This window comes from Lycium barbarum, chromosome 3 (assembly GCF_019175385.1).
Source record: "Lycium barbarum isolate Lr01 chromosome 3, ASM1917538v2, whole genome shotgun sequence".
Classification (NCBI taxonomy): Eukaryota; Viridiplantae; Streptophyta; class Magnoliopsida; order Solanales; family Solanaceae; genus Lycium; species Lycium barbarum.
The window spans coordinates 129,834,547-129,850,683 of NC_083339.1; the positions used below are offsets into that span (position 1 = coordinate 129,834,547).

The 16,137-nt window shown below is 38.0% G+C and overlaps 2 protein-coding genes across 2 annotated transcripts; both read right to left on the bottom strand.

Moving 5' to 3' along the window:
- Positions 1-206: 206 nt before the first annotated feature.
- Positions 207-4,929, bottom strand: LOC132632489 (GDP-mannose transporter GONST3-like). The gene is made up of 3 exons (XM_060348451.1): positions 4,379-4,929; positions 4,021-4,110; positions 207-1,806 (listed from the first exon to the last, which is right to left on the bottom strand). The coding sequence occupies exon 3, from the start codon at positions 1,798-1,800 to the stop codon at positions 667-669; it is 1,134 nt and encodes a 377-aa protein (XP_060204434.1). The 5' UTR covers positions 1,801-1,806; positions 4,021-4,110; positions 4,379-4,929; the 3' UTR covers positions 207-666.
- A 5,765-nt stretch (positions 4,930-10,694) lies between these two features.
- LOC132632492 (uncharacterized) lies at positions 10,695-13,622 on the bottom strand. Its single transcript, XM_060348454.1, has 2 exons — positions 13,457-13,622; positions 10,695-11,297 (listed from the first exon to the last, which is right to left on the bottom strand). Exons 1-2 carry the CDS (start codon positions 13,557-13,559, stop codon positions 10,894-10,896), a joined length of 507 nt encoding a protein of 168 aa, XP_060204437.1. The 5' UTR covers positions 13,560-13,622; the 3' UTR covers positions 10,695-10,893.
- Positions 13,623-16,137: the final 2,515 nt, after the last annotated feature.

Below are 16,137 nucleotides of genomic sequence, written 5' to 3' on the forward strand. Positions count from 1 at the left end.
TTGAGTAATTAACCAATACTTAGAGAAGATATTTTCATCCATTGTACAGAAATTACTAAGAAGATTTTTTCTGTTTTGGAAGTTTTTGATCATTAGTGAAATAGATAACAAAAAGAAGTGACCTTCTCCATTTTTCTGGTTGCAGATAGTAAAAGAACAATCTCCTGTATTCCCTGATTTTCTCTTGAGAACAAGGTTATGAAATTTATGTCAGCAAGATCTCACATAGTAGTTAGCCAAAGTGCTCTTTTGGCCCCTTTGAAACATGTCACTAGTTTGTGTACAGTAGTGGAAAAGCATATCGGAATAGTCTGTCACAGTGTAAAACAAATGCATCATACAAATATTACTCCACCACCACCCACTATTCAAATTGGGAGGAGAGACCTTACTAAATACGGGAGCTGAATACGAATCAAAACTATAGAAGATAAGCGTAACATGTACTTTTGTGAAATTGCAGGTACCTGACTTCATACCCGTGAATAAAAATGTAGCAATCCATTATCCTTCATCTCGTGAAAGTTGCTTCTAAGTAACTAGCAGCTGACTACATACCCAATCTGGCAGTTAAGACAGCACTGGGTTTTCGACCAAGTGTATAATTGAATTTCAACAATATCTTTGACATACAAGAATGAAAAGGGAACTCTTCCCAAGAATATGTTATTGTTTCTCATCTTCCGATTGTGTAGCTTGCTTCTCGTTCTCAGTGCTCTGTATGCTGCTTTGCATTTCAAGAAGCTTATGTTGCTCCTCATCAGCTGCTTGTGGATTTACATCTTTCGTAGCCTTAGGCTTGCTGCTCGTGGATTGCTGGTACATAACACCACCAAACATGCAGATCAAGAGTCCCACTGTACCAACAAGAGTCGAGTGTTTATCCCAAATAACTAGATTTATCACCACAGTCAATAGTTTGTTAACTATGCCGAGAACAGTAAAGCCTGTCGCAGATATTGCTCTACGGCAAGAAAATCCAAAGAAAGAGATGGCTAAACCAAACAAACACGACAGAGCTACGGGTAACACCACTTGAAAACCATACCAATCTGACTCATCCTGAATTTCATGCTTTATTTTCTTCAGTTCGCCCATTATAAGCAACTCGATAGGAAAAAGCATCAAAGCCTCAAGATTGTTGTATAGCACGAGACCCCATGTGTTTAAGCCAATTGTCATAACTACATGCTTGATATAAACAAAATCAATGGACATGCTCACTAAGTAAGCCAATGCCCAGCTATAAGCTGTGAGTGTAAACTGGTAATCAGTAGTGACATAAAGCACGCTACCAGCAAAGATTGTACCCAGTGAAGCCCATGTTTTAAGTGCTGGCCATGGTTGGTGCAAGTAGAGGGTCTCTCCTATTGCAACAAAGATGGGGACAGCTGATCTGAAGACAATAAAAGTATCAACATTGGCATGGAGGAGAAGCTCACTGTTTGTAAAAAGAGATAGGTAAAATATAATTGCGGCCGGCAGGAACCGCCACATTGTTACAAGATCAAGCTTATCATGTTCTATAACCTTGAGTCCCCCACATATGAGGACTCCAGCTGCACTTGTGAAATATTGCAACGCAGTTAGTGCCCCTGGGTAAGGAAATTTCATGACGGCCCACTTGTTAATGATGGAGAGTAATGATGCTGATAGACAGTATCCAACAGCTACTCCATAAACTGATGCTTGCTGAAGTAAGCCATCGTACCAAGTCGATTGGAGACTGTGGGATGGTGAAGAAGCATCCGAAGACTTGCTGGCATCTCCATCTTTAGGATTTTCCACATCATTTGACATCTATATCTAAAATAACAAAAATACATGTTTTTAGTATATTGTCTCTTGCTTTTTATGATAAAGTAATAGTATATTCTCTTTTACTATAAGAATCTGCCGAATCTAAGCTTGCTAATTTGTAAAGCTAAAGTTAATTGCCAGACTATTCACCAACAATCATTTTGGTCATGTGCATCAACCATTTCGAACTGGCCGGGACTGTCTGTATGACTCCTCTTTATCCATTCTTCTCTTTAAGTACATCTTGTTATACAAATGGGAATTTTACGCTCTATGTTAACTAGGGTAAAATATTTACCCGGTTTAGCCCCCTTTTTATTTTTTACCCGCTTTAGCCGCCGGAGAGGCCGCCGGCAAGAACCCTCGTAATCTTCACCATTATTTCTCTCCTCTTCATCATCCCTGTATCCGCAACCCGGATCTAAACCCGACACTGTCGGAGGCCCACAAAGAGCTAATCAAATTCGGGTTCCCAATCGGCACTCTCTAAACTCCAGTTCCGGTCACTTCTTCGTTTCTCTGGGTGACAAGTGTCGAATCACCCTTCCTCCGGACAACTAACTTGCGACCTATTCGAAGAAAATCACCGGTAAAATTGTTGGTTTTGAAGTGTTTTTAGTTTGGTTTAGGGTTTATGTTGGTGTTATTTAGGGTACGGTGTGTATAAACACCTCTTATACATTATGTATAAACCCCTCTTACGTATAAACACCTCTTGTATAAGTTTGTATAATATTGTACTAGTGTAAAAGTGCGTATAAACACCTCTTATACATTATTATACACTTCTATACAAGTTTGATACATTGTCTACAGTAGGTGTATAATGTTGTATACCGTGAAAAATTGGCTATGTGAATGTGAATTAAAAAAATGGCTACCTGAATGCAATTTTGTACGTTGGATTGTACATTATTGAAATTTCCCCATAAATAATAGTATGTGATTAACGCAAATTAAGAGTTCTTGAAAACTACAGGTTCTTTGAATTTCACACTTATCCCTACATGGACATATGTGTATCTTCACCAAAAATAAAGAAGCTACTCATGGACACCGATGGCATCATCTATATGGATCCTTTATTCCGTTGTGTTTATTCTAAGTTACAACCGTATTGATTCCGAGAAATGGTAGGTTTTTTGAGACAATTTCCTCCCTGGAATTTTAATGTACCTCTTTCAATATCACATCCAATCATCATATTGTCACACAAACCTAAATATTAAAATAATTAACAATTTTATACTAGCTTTTCTTCAAGTTTCTATCCATTTTCTTGTTTTCTATAACCAAAAATGGACTGTATAAAATAATTTCATTCCCGTTTCTTAAGCCATTAATAGAAACAGCCCCGTTTAATTTCAGGAGGAGGGAGGATTCCACGTACCATAAAGTGAAAAGAACTTTTTTTGTTGAATGAAATATGAAATAACATTTGCTTTGCCCTGATAACATTCAAGGTATGAATTTCTCTAATGTAATAACCAAAGTGGACAGGCACAAGATTCAAAAGAACTAAAACTTCCGCTCTCAGTCCAACGATAATTCAAGTGAGCACTACTCTTCATTTCTAACCTAACTAGGCAATATTGGTCATTGAAAGAAAATCCAATACACTCGAATAGTGATGTCCTCCCATATTTTTTTTTTTTTTTTTGATTAAGCACCGGGTGTCCGGGTCTCTTTGAGCCCCGACTAATCCCGGGGGTGCACAGGCCCTCGGCAAGGAGTTTCCCGCAAGTGCACCACGGGTAATTCAGGGTTTTACCCCAGTCCGATGGCCCTCAGAAATTGTTTGCACCCAGTGGGTTTCGAACTTGAGACCTTGAAAGGGAGCACCCCAAGGCTCAAGCCAATTACCACCAGGCCAACCCCTGAGGGTTGATGTCCTCCCATATTTACTTATCAAAGCATAGAATAAATCGCAGCATTCAGCCAAGCTTCTATTTATTACTTTAAAAAAAAAATTGAAAATGTATCTTGTGAGCGCCGATTCTTTGACGTTCTTTACAATTTAAGCAAATTGGATATAAAGAGGTTTCCACATTTGATATGGTTCTGTTTTAGATCTATCAACACTAGATACTGCATCCAACCTACTAATTCTAGATTTGCATAAAAAGTAGTGATCACTCAAACTCTCTAGAAAGAGATAAGAAGCTGGAAAACACATCAAATTACAATATTCAATAATAACCGTGAAGCAGCACAACTTACAAGTATCCCTTAATGCTTCAGAGCACAGCTGACCCGGAAGAGTAATCCTCCCAAATCACTAGCAGCCACTAGTTTCTTCAGAAGTAAACTCTGCCAATAGGTATCATAGTCAGAAGAAAACAGTTTAAAAAAAAAAAAACAGTTTATAACACAAATACTGGTACACATATTGTTGGAATTACAATGCAGATGGGGTTGGACCCAGGAGTATTATACATAGGTCAATTTAAGATGGGTACTGAAATAGAAAAGACGACAGGGGAGGGGAGGCCCTGGACAGGTGCATTGAAATGAAGATGGGTCGTGATAGTGTAAGAGCATTTTGCGTTGGAAAATTAGGGTTTGAGGAGGGACTCACCGTTGAAGATCAAGCAATGGGAGGAAGACGGTGGCCGCTAACGAACCCGCCGGAAGCGTCGGTGGCTGGAGAGTGAGATATAGAGCGGAATGGAAGTAAAACTTAGCTGTTAAGCCCTTTGCTTCTTTTTAAATGTTACAAATAAATCCTAGACGTATCAAAATAGAATACATAGGCCCTCCATGTTTAATAGGTGCTAACAAAATAGCTTCTTTCTTCCTTTTTCCTTTGTTTACTAACAAACCTAATCTGATATCAAAATTAGACATAAAAATATGATCAAATAGAATGAGAAAACGGGAAAAGGGAATGGAATGGAATGGTATTATTGAAAAATTCGAAACTACAGAGAATCAGATAATCAAGATGGGATAGCAACTCGATTAAGGAAATAAGGAATTGACTAGGCACACATTTGCAGAGTTTAAGATAGTATTTCTTGTGATGCAAGAAGAAAAAATAATTCAACAGCTTATTTGTATCATTAGCTAATGGCTTCATCCGTCTACCTCGGTACAATTGCCTCCAGAAAGACATCATCACAAAACAATTCCCTCATTTTAACATTTAAATGAGAAAACATATGAATGCATGACTATATATGTACCATTATTTTTAAAACGAGTAATATTTTTTTCCCATCTTCCTACAATTTTTTTATAATATCGATGACAATATTTAAAGTTAAATGTGGAATGTTAAAATAGAGTAGATGCCATTTTGTAATTTATGATCTCCCACTCCCATTCCCTTCTTGGTGGTTTCACCTTGTTAGTCTCTTTAACTTTTCGCACTTCATTCTCTACAGTTGGACTATGTAAACATATGAAAGTCAGTCCTTGTGGGTAGCAAGTACCATGTCCAATTAACCAAGTAACTGCAGATCAGCAAATGCTTCTGCTTCTTAAATGGAGTACATGAAAATCGAACACTATCAAACTCAAACATTGCTGGAAGTTCCTCCTTTTTTATGTGAATAAAATAGACCCGCAAAAATAATATTCACGGTATTAGTGATAAACGCGGAACACTAACTTATGGTTAAATCAGCAAGAATAAAATGCAGCAATAATGACACCAAGATTTTATGTGGAAACCCTTCTGAATAAGGGAAAAACCACGGCCAAGAGGAGCAGCTGATATCACTATAGAGGAATTTTACACTGTGTAGTAACGAGTACAAATACTCCTAAGACCACTACACCCTCAAAAGAAATAACACTCTTTTGATTTTCCCACCTCACTACAATATCACTCACACTCTATTTTTCTTCACAGACTATTTTCTTACAGTCTATGGAATACCTCACTTTTGCTCTCACTCAGATGTATTGTCTGAGATTTTGGTGTGTTACAAATGAACCATAAGCTGCCTAATTATAGGAATGAATTTCCTATGGTGAGGTAAGCGCTTACATCACGATTATGATGAGGTAAGCGCTTACATCATGAAAATGTGAACAAAGAAATTGGCTTGTTAGCCAAGTCCACAATTGTTGCCAATGTATAATTTGTCAAAGGAAGAAAAATCTTCCTTTCTTAAAATATGGGATAGGGGACTGGACCCCACAAATCTCCCCCTCCAGTCCCATTCACCTGAAGGAGGGTACACTGGCTTCTAATTTGAGTGCATGCCGACAAGTGCCGACAAGTTCTTTGCACGATTCGAACTTGTCTCTCGGTACCGCCTTGGTCAGCATATCTGCAGGATTTTCATTCGTGTGAATCTTCTTGACTTGGAACAATTCGCTTTCCAATTGCTCACGAATCCAATGATATCTGACATCGATGTGTTTTGTTCTCGCATGGTACATGGAGTTCTTGCTCAAGTCTATTGCACTCTGACTGTCACAATAGACAACATACTCCATTTGCTGCAATCCAAGTTCTTGAAGGAATCTCTTGAGCCATATCATCTCTTTGCCAGCTTCAGTAGCCGCAATATACTCCGCTTCCGTTGTAGATAGTGCAACACACTTCTGCAACTTTGATTGCCATGATATAGCTCCCCCTGAAAAAGTAAACAAATATCCAGTAGTGGATTTTCTGTTATCAAGGTCACCTGCCATATCAGAATCTGTATAGCCCTTCAAAATTGGATTTGATCCTCCAAAACACAAGCATTCATCTGATCTTCCTCTTAGATACCTGAGTATCCACTTCACAGCTTCCCAATGCTCTTTCCCTGGATTTTCGAGAAATCTGCTAACAACACCGACTGCATGAGCAATATCTGGTCGAGTGCATACCATTGCATACATTAAACTTCCGACGGCAGAGGAATAAGGAATCTTGGCCATTCTCTGTTTTTCCTCTGTTGTTGTAGGACACATCTTTTTGCTCAATTTCAGATGACCAGGAAGAGGTGTGCTAACCCACTTAGCACTCTTCATATTGAAGCGCTCTAGTACATGTTCTATGTACTTTTTCTGCGACAAATAAAGCTTCTTTTCATCTCTCGAACGAGTAATTCTCATGCCCAAAATCTGCTTAGCATGACCCAAGTCTTTCATTGCAAAAGACTTACTCAACTGTTTCTTCAACTCGTCAATCCTGGAAGCATTTTTGCCTACAATCAACATATCATCCACATATAGCAGAAGGATGATAAAGTCACCATCAGAAAATCTTTGTACAAACACACAGTGATCTGAAGAAGTCTTCTTGTAGCCTTGCTCCCCCATAACAGACTCAAACTTCTTGTACCACTGTCTGGGAGCTTGCTTCAATCCATAGAGACTCTTCTTGAGTTTGCATACAAGATTTTCTTTACCTTTTGCCTTGAAGCCTTCAGGTTGTTCCATATAAATCTCCTCTTCTAAGTCACCATGAAGAAAAGCAGTCTTCACATCCATCTGCTCAATCTTCAAATCAAGACTAGCAGTCAAACCAAGAACTGTCCGAATGGAGGACATTTTCACGACAGGAGAAAATATTTCGTCAAAGTCAATACCTTTCCTTTGACCAAATCCCTTAACAACCAATCTAGCTTTGTATCTGGGCTTCAAGCTGTGTTCTTCAGCTTTAACTTTGAACACCCACTTGTTCTTCAAAGCTCTCATGCCCTTAGGCAAGTTCACCAACTCATAAGTATGGTTCTCACGCAGAGATTTCATCTCATCTTGCATGGCTTCAATCCATTGATCTTTGTGCTCATCTTCCATGGCCTCGTCATAACATTCAGGTTCTCCCCCATCAGTGAGTAATACATACTCATTAGGTGAATAACGGGAAGAAGGAACATGCTGTCTAGTAGACCTTCTAAGTGGAATATCTGACTCATCCACGACTTCATGAGTAGGAGCATCTACTTCATCAATAGCAGCATCGTTATCATCATCAACATGCTGATCTGGAACATGATTCTGGGCATCACCATCGTCATCGAGCCCACCAACTTCATCAGCATTTGTATGAGGAACTTGATCAAGATTAACTAAACCTTCAGAACTTGAATATTTTATCTTCTCCGCTTTGTTAATATCTTCAATGGTTTGATCCTCCATGAAGATAACATCACGGCTTCTCACAACCTTCTTCTTAATTGGATCATATAGCCTGTAACCAAACTCATCAAGGCCATAACCAATGAAGATGCACTGCCTTGTCTTGGCAGTTAATTTCGACCTTTCATCTTTAGGCACATGTACAAAAGCTTTACAACCAAACACTTTCAAGTGGTCATAGGAAACATCCTTTCCATACCAAACTCTGTTTGGAACATCACTTTGCAAAGCAACCGCAGGGGATAGATTAATAACATGTGCAGCGGTCAATAAAGCCTCACCCCAAAAGGAATTCGGCAACTTTGCTTCAGAAAGCAAACATCTGACTCTTTCCATCAAGGTCCTGTTCATCCTCTCTGCTAAACCATTAAGCTGAGGAGTCTTAGGAGGAGTCTTCTGGTGTCTGATACCCTGTTGCTTGCAGTATTCGTCAAACGGTCCACAATATTCACCACCGTTATCAGTACGAATACACTTCAGCTTCTTTCCAGTTTCTCTTTCAACTGAGGCCTGAAACTGCTTAAAGACACCCAACACTTGGTTTTTAGTCTTTAAGACGTAGACCCAAAGTTTCCTTGAGCAATCATCAATAAAGGTAGCAAAATAAAGTGCACCACCCAAAGTCCTTGTCTTCATTGGACCACATAAATCTGAATGCATCAACTCAAGCAACTCTGTCTTTCTTGAAGGAGGATGAGACTTGAAAGAAACTCTATTTTGTTTTCCAGCCAAGCAGTGCTCACACTTTTCTAATTTAGCACTTTCGAAATTTGACAATAATTTCTTTTTAGCCAGAACATTTAGTCCTTTCTCGCTAATGTGGCTAAGCCTCTTATGCCATAACGTTGAAAAGCTATTGCTCTCAACTGCATTCACCATATCAACACAGGTAGAGGTCGTAGTCCAGTATAGACCACGACGCTTTTCGCCACGAGCCACAATCATGGAACCTTTAGTAAGCTTCCACTTTCCAGCACCATTGGTACTGACATATCCCTCATCATCCAAAACACCAACAGAGATCAAGTGCAAACGAGCATCAGGTGCATGCTTTACATTGTTTAAAACTAGTTTAGTTCCAATACTAGTTTTCAAACAAATCGTTCCAACACCAGTCACCCTGGATACAGTCTCATTACCCATACTCAAAGTTCCAAAGTCACCCGGAGTATAGGATGAGAAAAATTCCTTCCTTGATGTCACATGAGATGCGGCACCACTGTCCACAACCCAGCTTGACTCATCACAAGCAATATTTATCATATCCGCATCAAGGACAGTAACAAGATCTTCTGTAGTGACAGCGGCAACACGATTGCCATCTTCTTTCTTTTCCTCCTTTTCTCTATTCTCTTTTTTCAAAATCCGGCAGAACTTCTTTGTGTGCCCTTTTTTCCCGCAATGATAGCAGTCAATATCTTTAAGTTTGCTTCTGGATTTGCTTCTATGATGTTCTCTATTTTGAGAACCACGATTCTTGCCTCTCCCCCTAGTGTCAGTCACCAAGACATCTGATGAGGAGGAACCTTAAGATTTTCTTCTCATCTCTTCATTTAAAAGACTGCTCTTGGCAAGATCCATAGAGATCACACCATCCGGAGCAGAATTTGATAATGAAGTTCTAATAATTTCCCAAGAATCTGGTAGGGAACCAAGTAGAAATAAGCCTTGAATTTCTTCATCAAAATTAATACCCATAGCAGATAACTGGTTCATGATCCCCTGAAAAATATTCAGATGATCTGTCATTGCGGAACCATCGTGGTATTTTAAACCCAGCATTTGCTTTATCAGAAACATCTTGTTATTACCAGTTTTTCGAGCATACAAACTTTCAAGATGCTCCCATAGGGTTCGAGCATGTGTCTCTCCAGAAATATGGTTCAACACATTATCGTCAACCCACTGTCTAATAAAGCCGCAAACCTGCCGATGCAACAAATTCCACTCTCCATCTGATTTATTATCAGGCTTTTTATTTCCAAAGACAGGTTGATGAAAATTCTTGACATAGAGCAAATCTTCCATTTTGCCCTTCCAAATGGCATAATTTACGCCACTCAAAGTAACCATTCTACTAGTGTTGGCTTCCATCGTTTATCACAAATACAAATATTATTTTATTCGAAGACCAAAGTAATTCTTTTCTGATGTGAAAGTTCAAACTGTGCTGCAACCACAGAGCATACTCAGACAGAACCTTGACTCTGATACCACTTGATGGGAATAAAATAGACCCGCAAAAATAATATTCACGGTATTAGTGATAAACGCGGAACACTAACTTACGGTTAAATCAGCAAGAATAAAATGCAGCAATAATGACACCAAGATTTTATGTGGAAACCCTTCTGAATAAGGGAAAAACCACGGCCAAAAGGAGCAGCTGATATCACTATAGAGGAATTTTACACTGTGTAGTAACGAGTACAAATACTCCTAAGACCACTACACCCTCAAAAGAAATAACACTCTTTTGATTTTCCCACCTCACTACAATATCACTCACACTCTATTTTTCTTCACAGACTATTTTCTTACAGTCTATGGAATACCTCACTTTTGCTCTCACTCAGATGTATTGTCTGAGATTTTGATGTGTTACAAATGAACCATAAGCTGTCTATTTATAGGAATGAATTTCCTATGGTGAGATAAGCGCTTACATCACGATTATGATGAGGTAAGCGCTTACATCATGAAAATGTGAACAAAGAAATTGGCTTGTTAGCCAAGTCCACAATTGTTGCCAATGTATAATTTGTCAAAGGAAGAAAAATCTTCCTTTCTTAAAATATGGGATACGGGACTGGACCCCACACTTTTTTGGTCAATTAAGATGAGCATGAAGAGCTACAATTACAACATTGGAAGAATTGGCTCAACTCATCCATCATTTATAAACAACTCTTGCACAACAATAAATAAAAAATACAAGATGACAATAGAGAACATGATAGCAATACAACCACTAAATCTGCATTTATCAGAAGACTTGGGTCATAATACTCAAATCATAGGGGAACAAATGTGTTCCTGTCGTACGGATTGTACTGAGCTGCTCATCAACTGATTATTATTGGGACTAAGTGAAGTGTTTGCAGAACCGATACCATCTTCTATGATCATTGCATCCTCCTCATTTGTGCCTCCAGCACACTGAGAACTTCTATACCTGGAAAACATGTAAGCAAGTGACAAGTTGCTCTTCTTTGTTTCTCTTGAGGAGCCTGTGGGCGGACAACTAGTAGTATCTTCAAGATATTCACTGGAAGAATCAGTATCGGTTATTGATGCCTCCTCTTTGGGTGAGCCACCTGAAGTAATGCAACATATACTTCCATCTACTGAACTCTCTGTAGGAAAGCTTGTATCACGTCGAGAGCCTTCTCTTAGCTTCATAAGAGTTGTCTCTGCATTAGAAGGGGAAAAGCTTATCAACTACATACTAACTAATTATTCAGCTTTTAGAAATATATCTGCACTTTATCTACTTCATCAAGAAAAATCTACTCTTTACGGCACATTCCAATAATAAATACTTGAGGTGGAAACACGGAGGATATAGTTCCAATACCAATGTGTTTTGTGCTATAGATCTGATATGAATAGTAAAGTTGGAGGATAGCCAGATTATACGAATACCTAGAATATGCTAAAACTGCACTTTCTTTCTTGAAAGTTATCTTGAATGCTATCTCATCATCAATCAAATATGAAGCTTGACAAGCTGTACTACTTTTGAGGGCACAACAAAAAGGATCATCATAGAACTAATAGCTGGAAGAGGAAGATAACATGACAATGAAACAAGCTTGCACCAAAGGGAAAGTCTATAGTTATTTGTAGATAGCCTTCATAAAAATCTTTCCTTCCCAAATAGATATTCATATTCTTAACTATAATGATACCAATCAGAGGTCAGATGTATTGTTTAAGGTTGACTCAAGGAGTATGTGGTGGCCAAAGTTAGTTATTGGTTCTTCTGGAAAAAAAAATGCTTCATTGAGAACGGAAAAAACAAAAGCGTTCTAGTATCTGTTAGGGAAGCTTAAGATATACTTCCAAAGTTCAAACTTAAAGTTTCAGGAAAATTTAGAATTTATTTGCAGCTACTTGATTGATTGATTCTATTTGCAGCTAAAGCAATTGTATATGGGCCAAAGGGACTGAACTGAATTCGTAGTTCTGAAAATCAAATGATCATCTAGACCATTGAGAATTTGAGATGCTCTTACCAAAACTCAGAAGCAACCTGGACCATCTGTTTAAGTTCAGTTATCAACGAAATGAGCACGATGATTAGGTTGCATACTTATTATGTTTGTGTCCCAAAACCATGAATAATATTTTATGGTGGAATCTTAGCAAATCTAATCATACCAACCTTTAAGCTTTTGTCAGATTATCCTGCAAGGATTCATAAATATACTGACGCAATTCCCTACTGTCTATTTCATTGGCAAGATCACCACTACTTCAGTTGTTTCAGACTTTATGTACTGGGCTTAGGTAGTAACCTAAGATAAACTAGACCTCAATTCCTCATGTTATAGATGTACAACCATATGATCAAAGTCTTCTCGGGTCATCCTCATTCATCGAGTTGAAGCATTAGAGTTTTGAATTAATTCCATGTATCTACTTCTACCAGTGAATACAGCATACAGCTAGTATACTCAGGTTCAAAATTTTAATGGTGTACCGTGGGATCTTCCCCTTTCTAATACAAGGAGTAATAATTTTTTCCTTTTACATGGCTTTTAATGAACTAACATTAAAAGTTGAAACATTAATTAATTAATTTCTCACTGGCCTTTAAAGCAAATCTCTCTTGAATCTTAGGTACTCATTGGCCTTCAAAGCGATTAGCCTGTTTGGCCAAACTTATTTTTCCCACAAAAGTACTTATTTTTTCAATAAGTGCTTATTTTAAAAAAGTGAGATGTTCATTGTCAAAAAATAAAAATAAAAAAAGTGAGATGTTTGGCCAAGCTTTTGGGAGAAAATAGTGCTTTTGGGGAGTAGTAGAAGTAATTTTTCAGAAGCTAAAAAAAATAATGGCTTTTGCCCAAAAGCACTTTTTTAAAAAGTATTTTTGAGAAAAATACACTTAGAAACAATTTTTAAAAGCTTGGCCAAATACTAATTACCACTTTTTAAATTAATTGGTCAAACACAAACTGATTTTAGCCAAAAGTACTTTTGAAAAAAGAACATTGATTTTAGAAGCTTGGCCAAACAGACTAATCTTGAATTTTAGTTGCTTTTTGCTCTCTAATAATTAGAAGTTCTTTTCTCAGAATATCAGGTTATGGTATTTGAATACGAAAATTTGGGAATCTGGAGAATCAAATTAAAAGTGATCTACTATTATCTTCTGGGCAATCAATAATTGACAAGATAATGCATATTTCTCTCAACAAAATCTTAACTCATATAACAAATTCCAACAATGACAAGACATTCCACCAGTAGGCATAAATCTACCCCTCAATTCTGATGTAGCCACCCATGAATATCATTTTAATAATTTGCAAAGAAGGCGGAATTAAGAAGAAGAAAAAGTTACCATAGACGGAGAGAGAGTCAGCTTTGATGAGCTTGGACGATGGCCTCTCCAACTCCAGTTGCTCCAGCGAGTTAATTGTACATCGTCTTACTCTTCCCAGCATTCTCTCTCTCTCTCTCTCTCTCTCTCTCTAGACTTTGAGAAACTTCTGAAATAAGAAACCCAAATCTGCTTGGCGGCAAAAAACAAATGTAAAATAGCGGGAAGTGAAAATAAAGGACATGGGCTTAAATGCTTTCCTAAAACTGTTTGGGCCAGCGAAGGACCCAATACTGATTTCAAGACATTTTTTTGTGCGGAGTGTCCTTCAAATGCACTGGTCTTTAATTTTTGTCCCTCAAATTGCTGGTCTTTAATTTTTGTCCTTCACCTAAAACTCTTAGGTTTCGGGTTTAAACCCCCGCTCAATCAAAAATTTAAAAAAATCGTCAGGTAGAACTTGGACTCGCAAGGCAGAGTTTTGCCTGCGAAACTCTGCCTTAAGGGTGAGTTTGTTAAGGCATAGTTTGCCTATAAAACTCTACCTTAAGGCGTAGTTTGCAGTTAAATTCTGCCCCATCAGGCATAATCTGCTGCAAACTCTGCCTTAAGGTAGAGTTTTGCAGGCAAACTATGCCCGATGGGGCAAAGTTTGTAGGCAACCTCTGCCTTAGGAATTTCTTTTTTAGTTTTCACCTAAGCAGGGGTTCGAACCCGAAATTCTGAGGCTTTAGGCGAAGGTCTAAACATGGTCTAGGCCTACGTGAGCCTTTGAATGCGCTATCTTGGGCTAGTAACTCCTTTCTACATAAATTTCTGCCTTATATACAAAACTAATTTATTTTTCTCAACCTATACCCGAGGGGAAATAAAAGCTTTGTCTAGCTAACTTTTTAAAGCAAAAGCTATTTTTTAAAAAATTTGTTAAGTGGGGCCGAAAAATCAAGATCACCCCTTATGGAGGCCATTTGTGAACTTAACTCGCTGTTTGGGACTAGTGACTCCTTCTTAATACATCCCAAGGTGGGTGATTTACAAGAATGGCCTTAAAAATTGGTGGTTTTGAACTTTTGATCCCGCTTGCCCTATGAATAAGATTTCGAGTTTATTAAGTTTTGCCTCGTGGACAATACTTTTGACTTTTGAATTTGAAAGTTTGTCCATTGGGCACGTTGTAGTAAAACTTAATAAACTCGAAATCTTATTCATAGGGCATTAGGCGTAGGTTTCTACTAAAAGGCTATGCTTGATCTTATCTGACCACACCATGTTTAGGAAACCTGCTTGATTTCCTCACAACCTAAAGAAGAATTTTATTTTAACTGAGTGTCCATAAAAGCTAGTGTTTAATTTGTATTTTAACCTCTTTTTCCCTTCTCCTCCTCCATTTTCCTCATTTGTGTTGTAAAAAAGGTATAGACACATTGCTTATTTGTGATTGAAAATACCTTTGTTAGATTTTATTGAGTCATTGTTGATGACAAAGCGATTGATTCTAACTGTTGAGAAATAGGGAATGTTGATATTAAATTTAGAGCCATCTGGAATTATTGATTTGCACCAATTTGAATTGATTATGAAGCAAAACCATGTTAGTGAAGTTTCTCTGTAAGTTTTGGTGACCTGCCAATACTTGTGAACAATTTGTGTCTAAAGCTATAAGACAATTTGTATCAAAAGTCCTGGTGATCCGCTGAATTTGCGCAAGCTCATTCATCAAAAATATTCGGTGACCCGTCAAGATAACTTGAAATTTCTATTTATCACCATAAGTTGCTTCCATCTGAACTTTTGGCAATCCTTTAGTACTTTGTGGCCAAGTTCTGACCCAGAAATCATTTTTGCACAACTTATTTAAACGGAATTAAAGCTCAAATAGTGGCACAAACATGGCTTATTTGTGCAAATGTCTCCAACCTGAATTGTTAGCTCAGAGTTTTAATTTGGTCCAACCACATTTTAGGAAAATAAAAATTATCCTTAGATAAATGTGCAAACATAGTGCCAATTCATGGTTCTATTTATTATATACCTTTTTGTAATATTTGGCGCTCGGGAAACACAAAAATAGCTAATCCATACATTGTATCTCTTGCATATTGAAGCACCAAACAAGAATATATTATCAAATCAAGTTATCAACTTCTTGAATCAGCTTTTTATGTATTATTTTCATCTAAAACTTGTTTCTTTTGATATTTTACAAACTTAAATTAAAATGCCAAAATAATCGCAGTTGTTGAAGAGGATAGTTAATGGGATGGGTGGTTTTTTCATATGGACTTGGACAATCCTCCTCGCATGAACCATTTTTTTGCGTTGATTGCCCTTTTTTGGGGTGGTCTTTAAATTTTGCCCCTCATATTTGTGGTCTTTAAATTTTGCCCCCTCTATTGCTGGTCTTTAATTTTTGCCGTTCGCGTTGCAACCCTAAGCTTCGCGCAGAAATCATGAGGTTCTGGGTTCGAACCCCCGCTCAAGCATAAATTTAAAAAAAAATCGCAAGGCAAGGTTTGGGTCGCGTGTATGCCGAACCCGACATACACTTGTTAAGGAATAACCAAAGTTATGCCGGACCCGGCATGCTCATGCCTTATGGGCAAACTTGGCATAAGTGTGCCGGGTCCGGCATAACTTTGGTCATTCCTTAACAAGTGTATGGCGGGTCCGGCATACTTTTGGGTAGACTTTTAGTTAAGCCT

Bases quoted from the DNA above. Each gene is read 5' to 3' on its own strand.
- LOC132632489 (XM_060348451.1), bottom strand. From the start codon at position 1,800: ATGTCAAATGATGTGGAAAATCCTAAAGATGGAGATGCCAGCAAGTCT.
- LOC132632492 (XM_060348454.1), bottom strand. From the start codon at position 13,559: ATGCTGGGAAGAGTAAGACGATGTACAATTAACTCGCTGGAGCAACTG. The intron at 11,298-13,456 runs GTAACTTTTTCT...CTTCTAATGCAG, and splicing joins TGACTCTCTCTCCGTCTATG to AGACAACTCTTATGAAGCTA.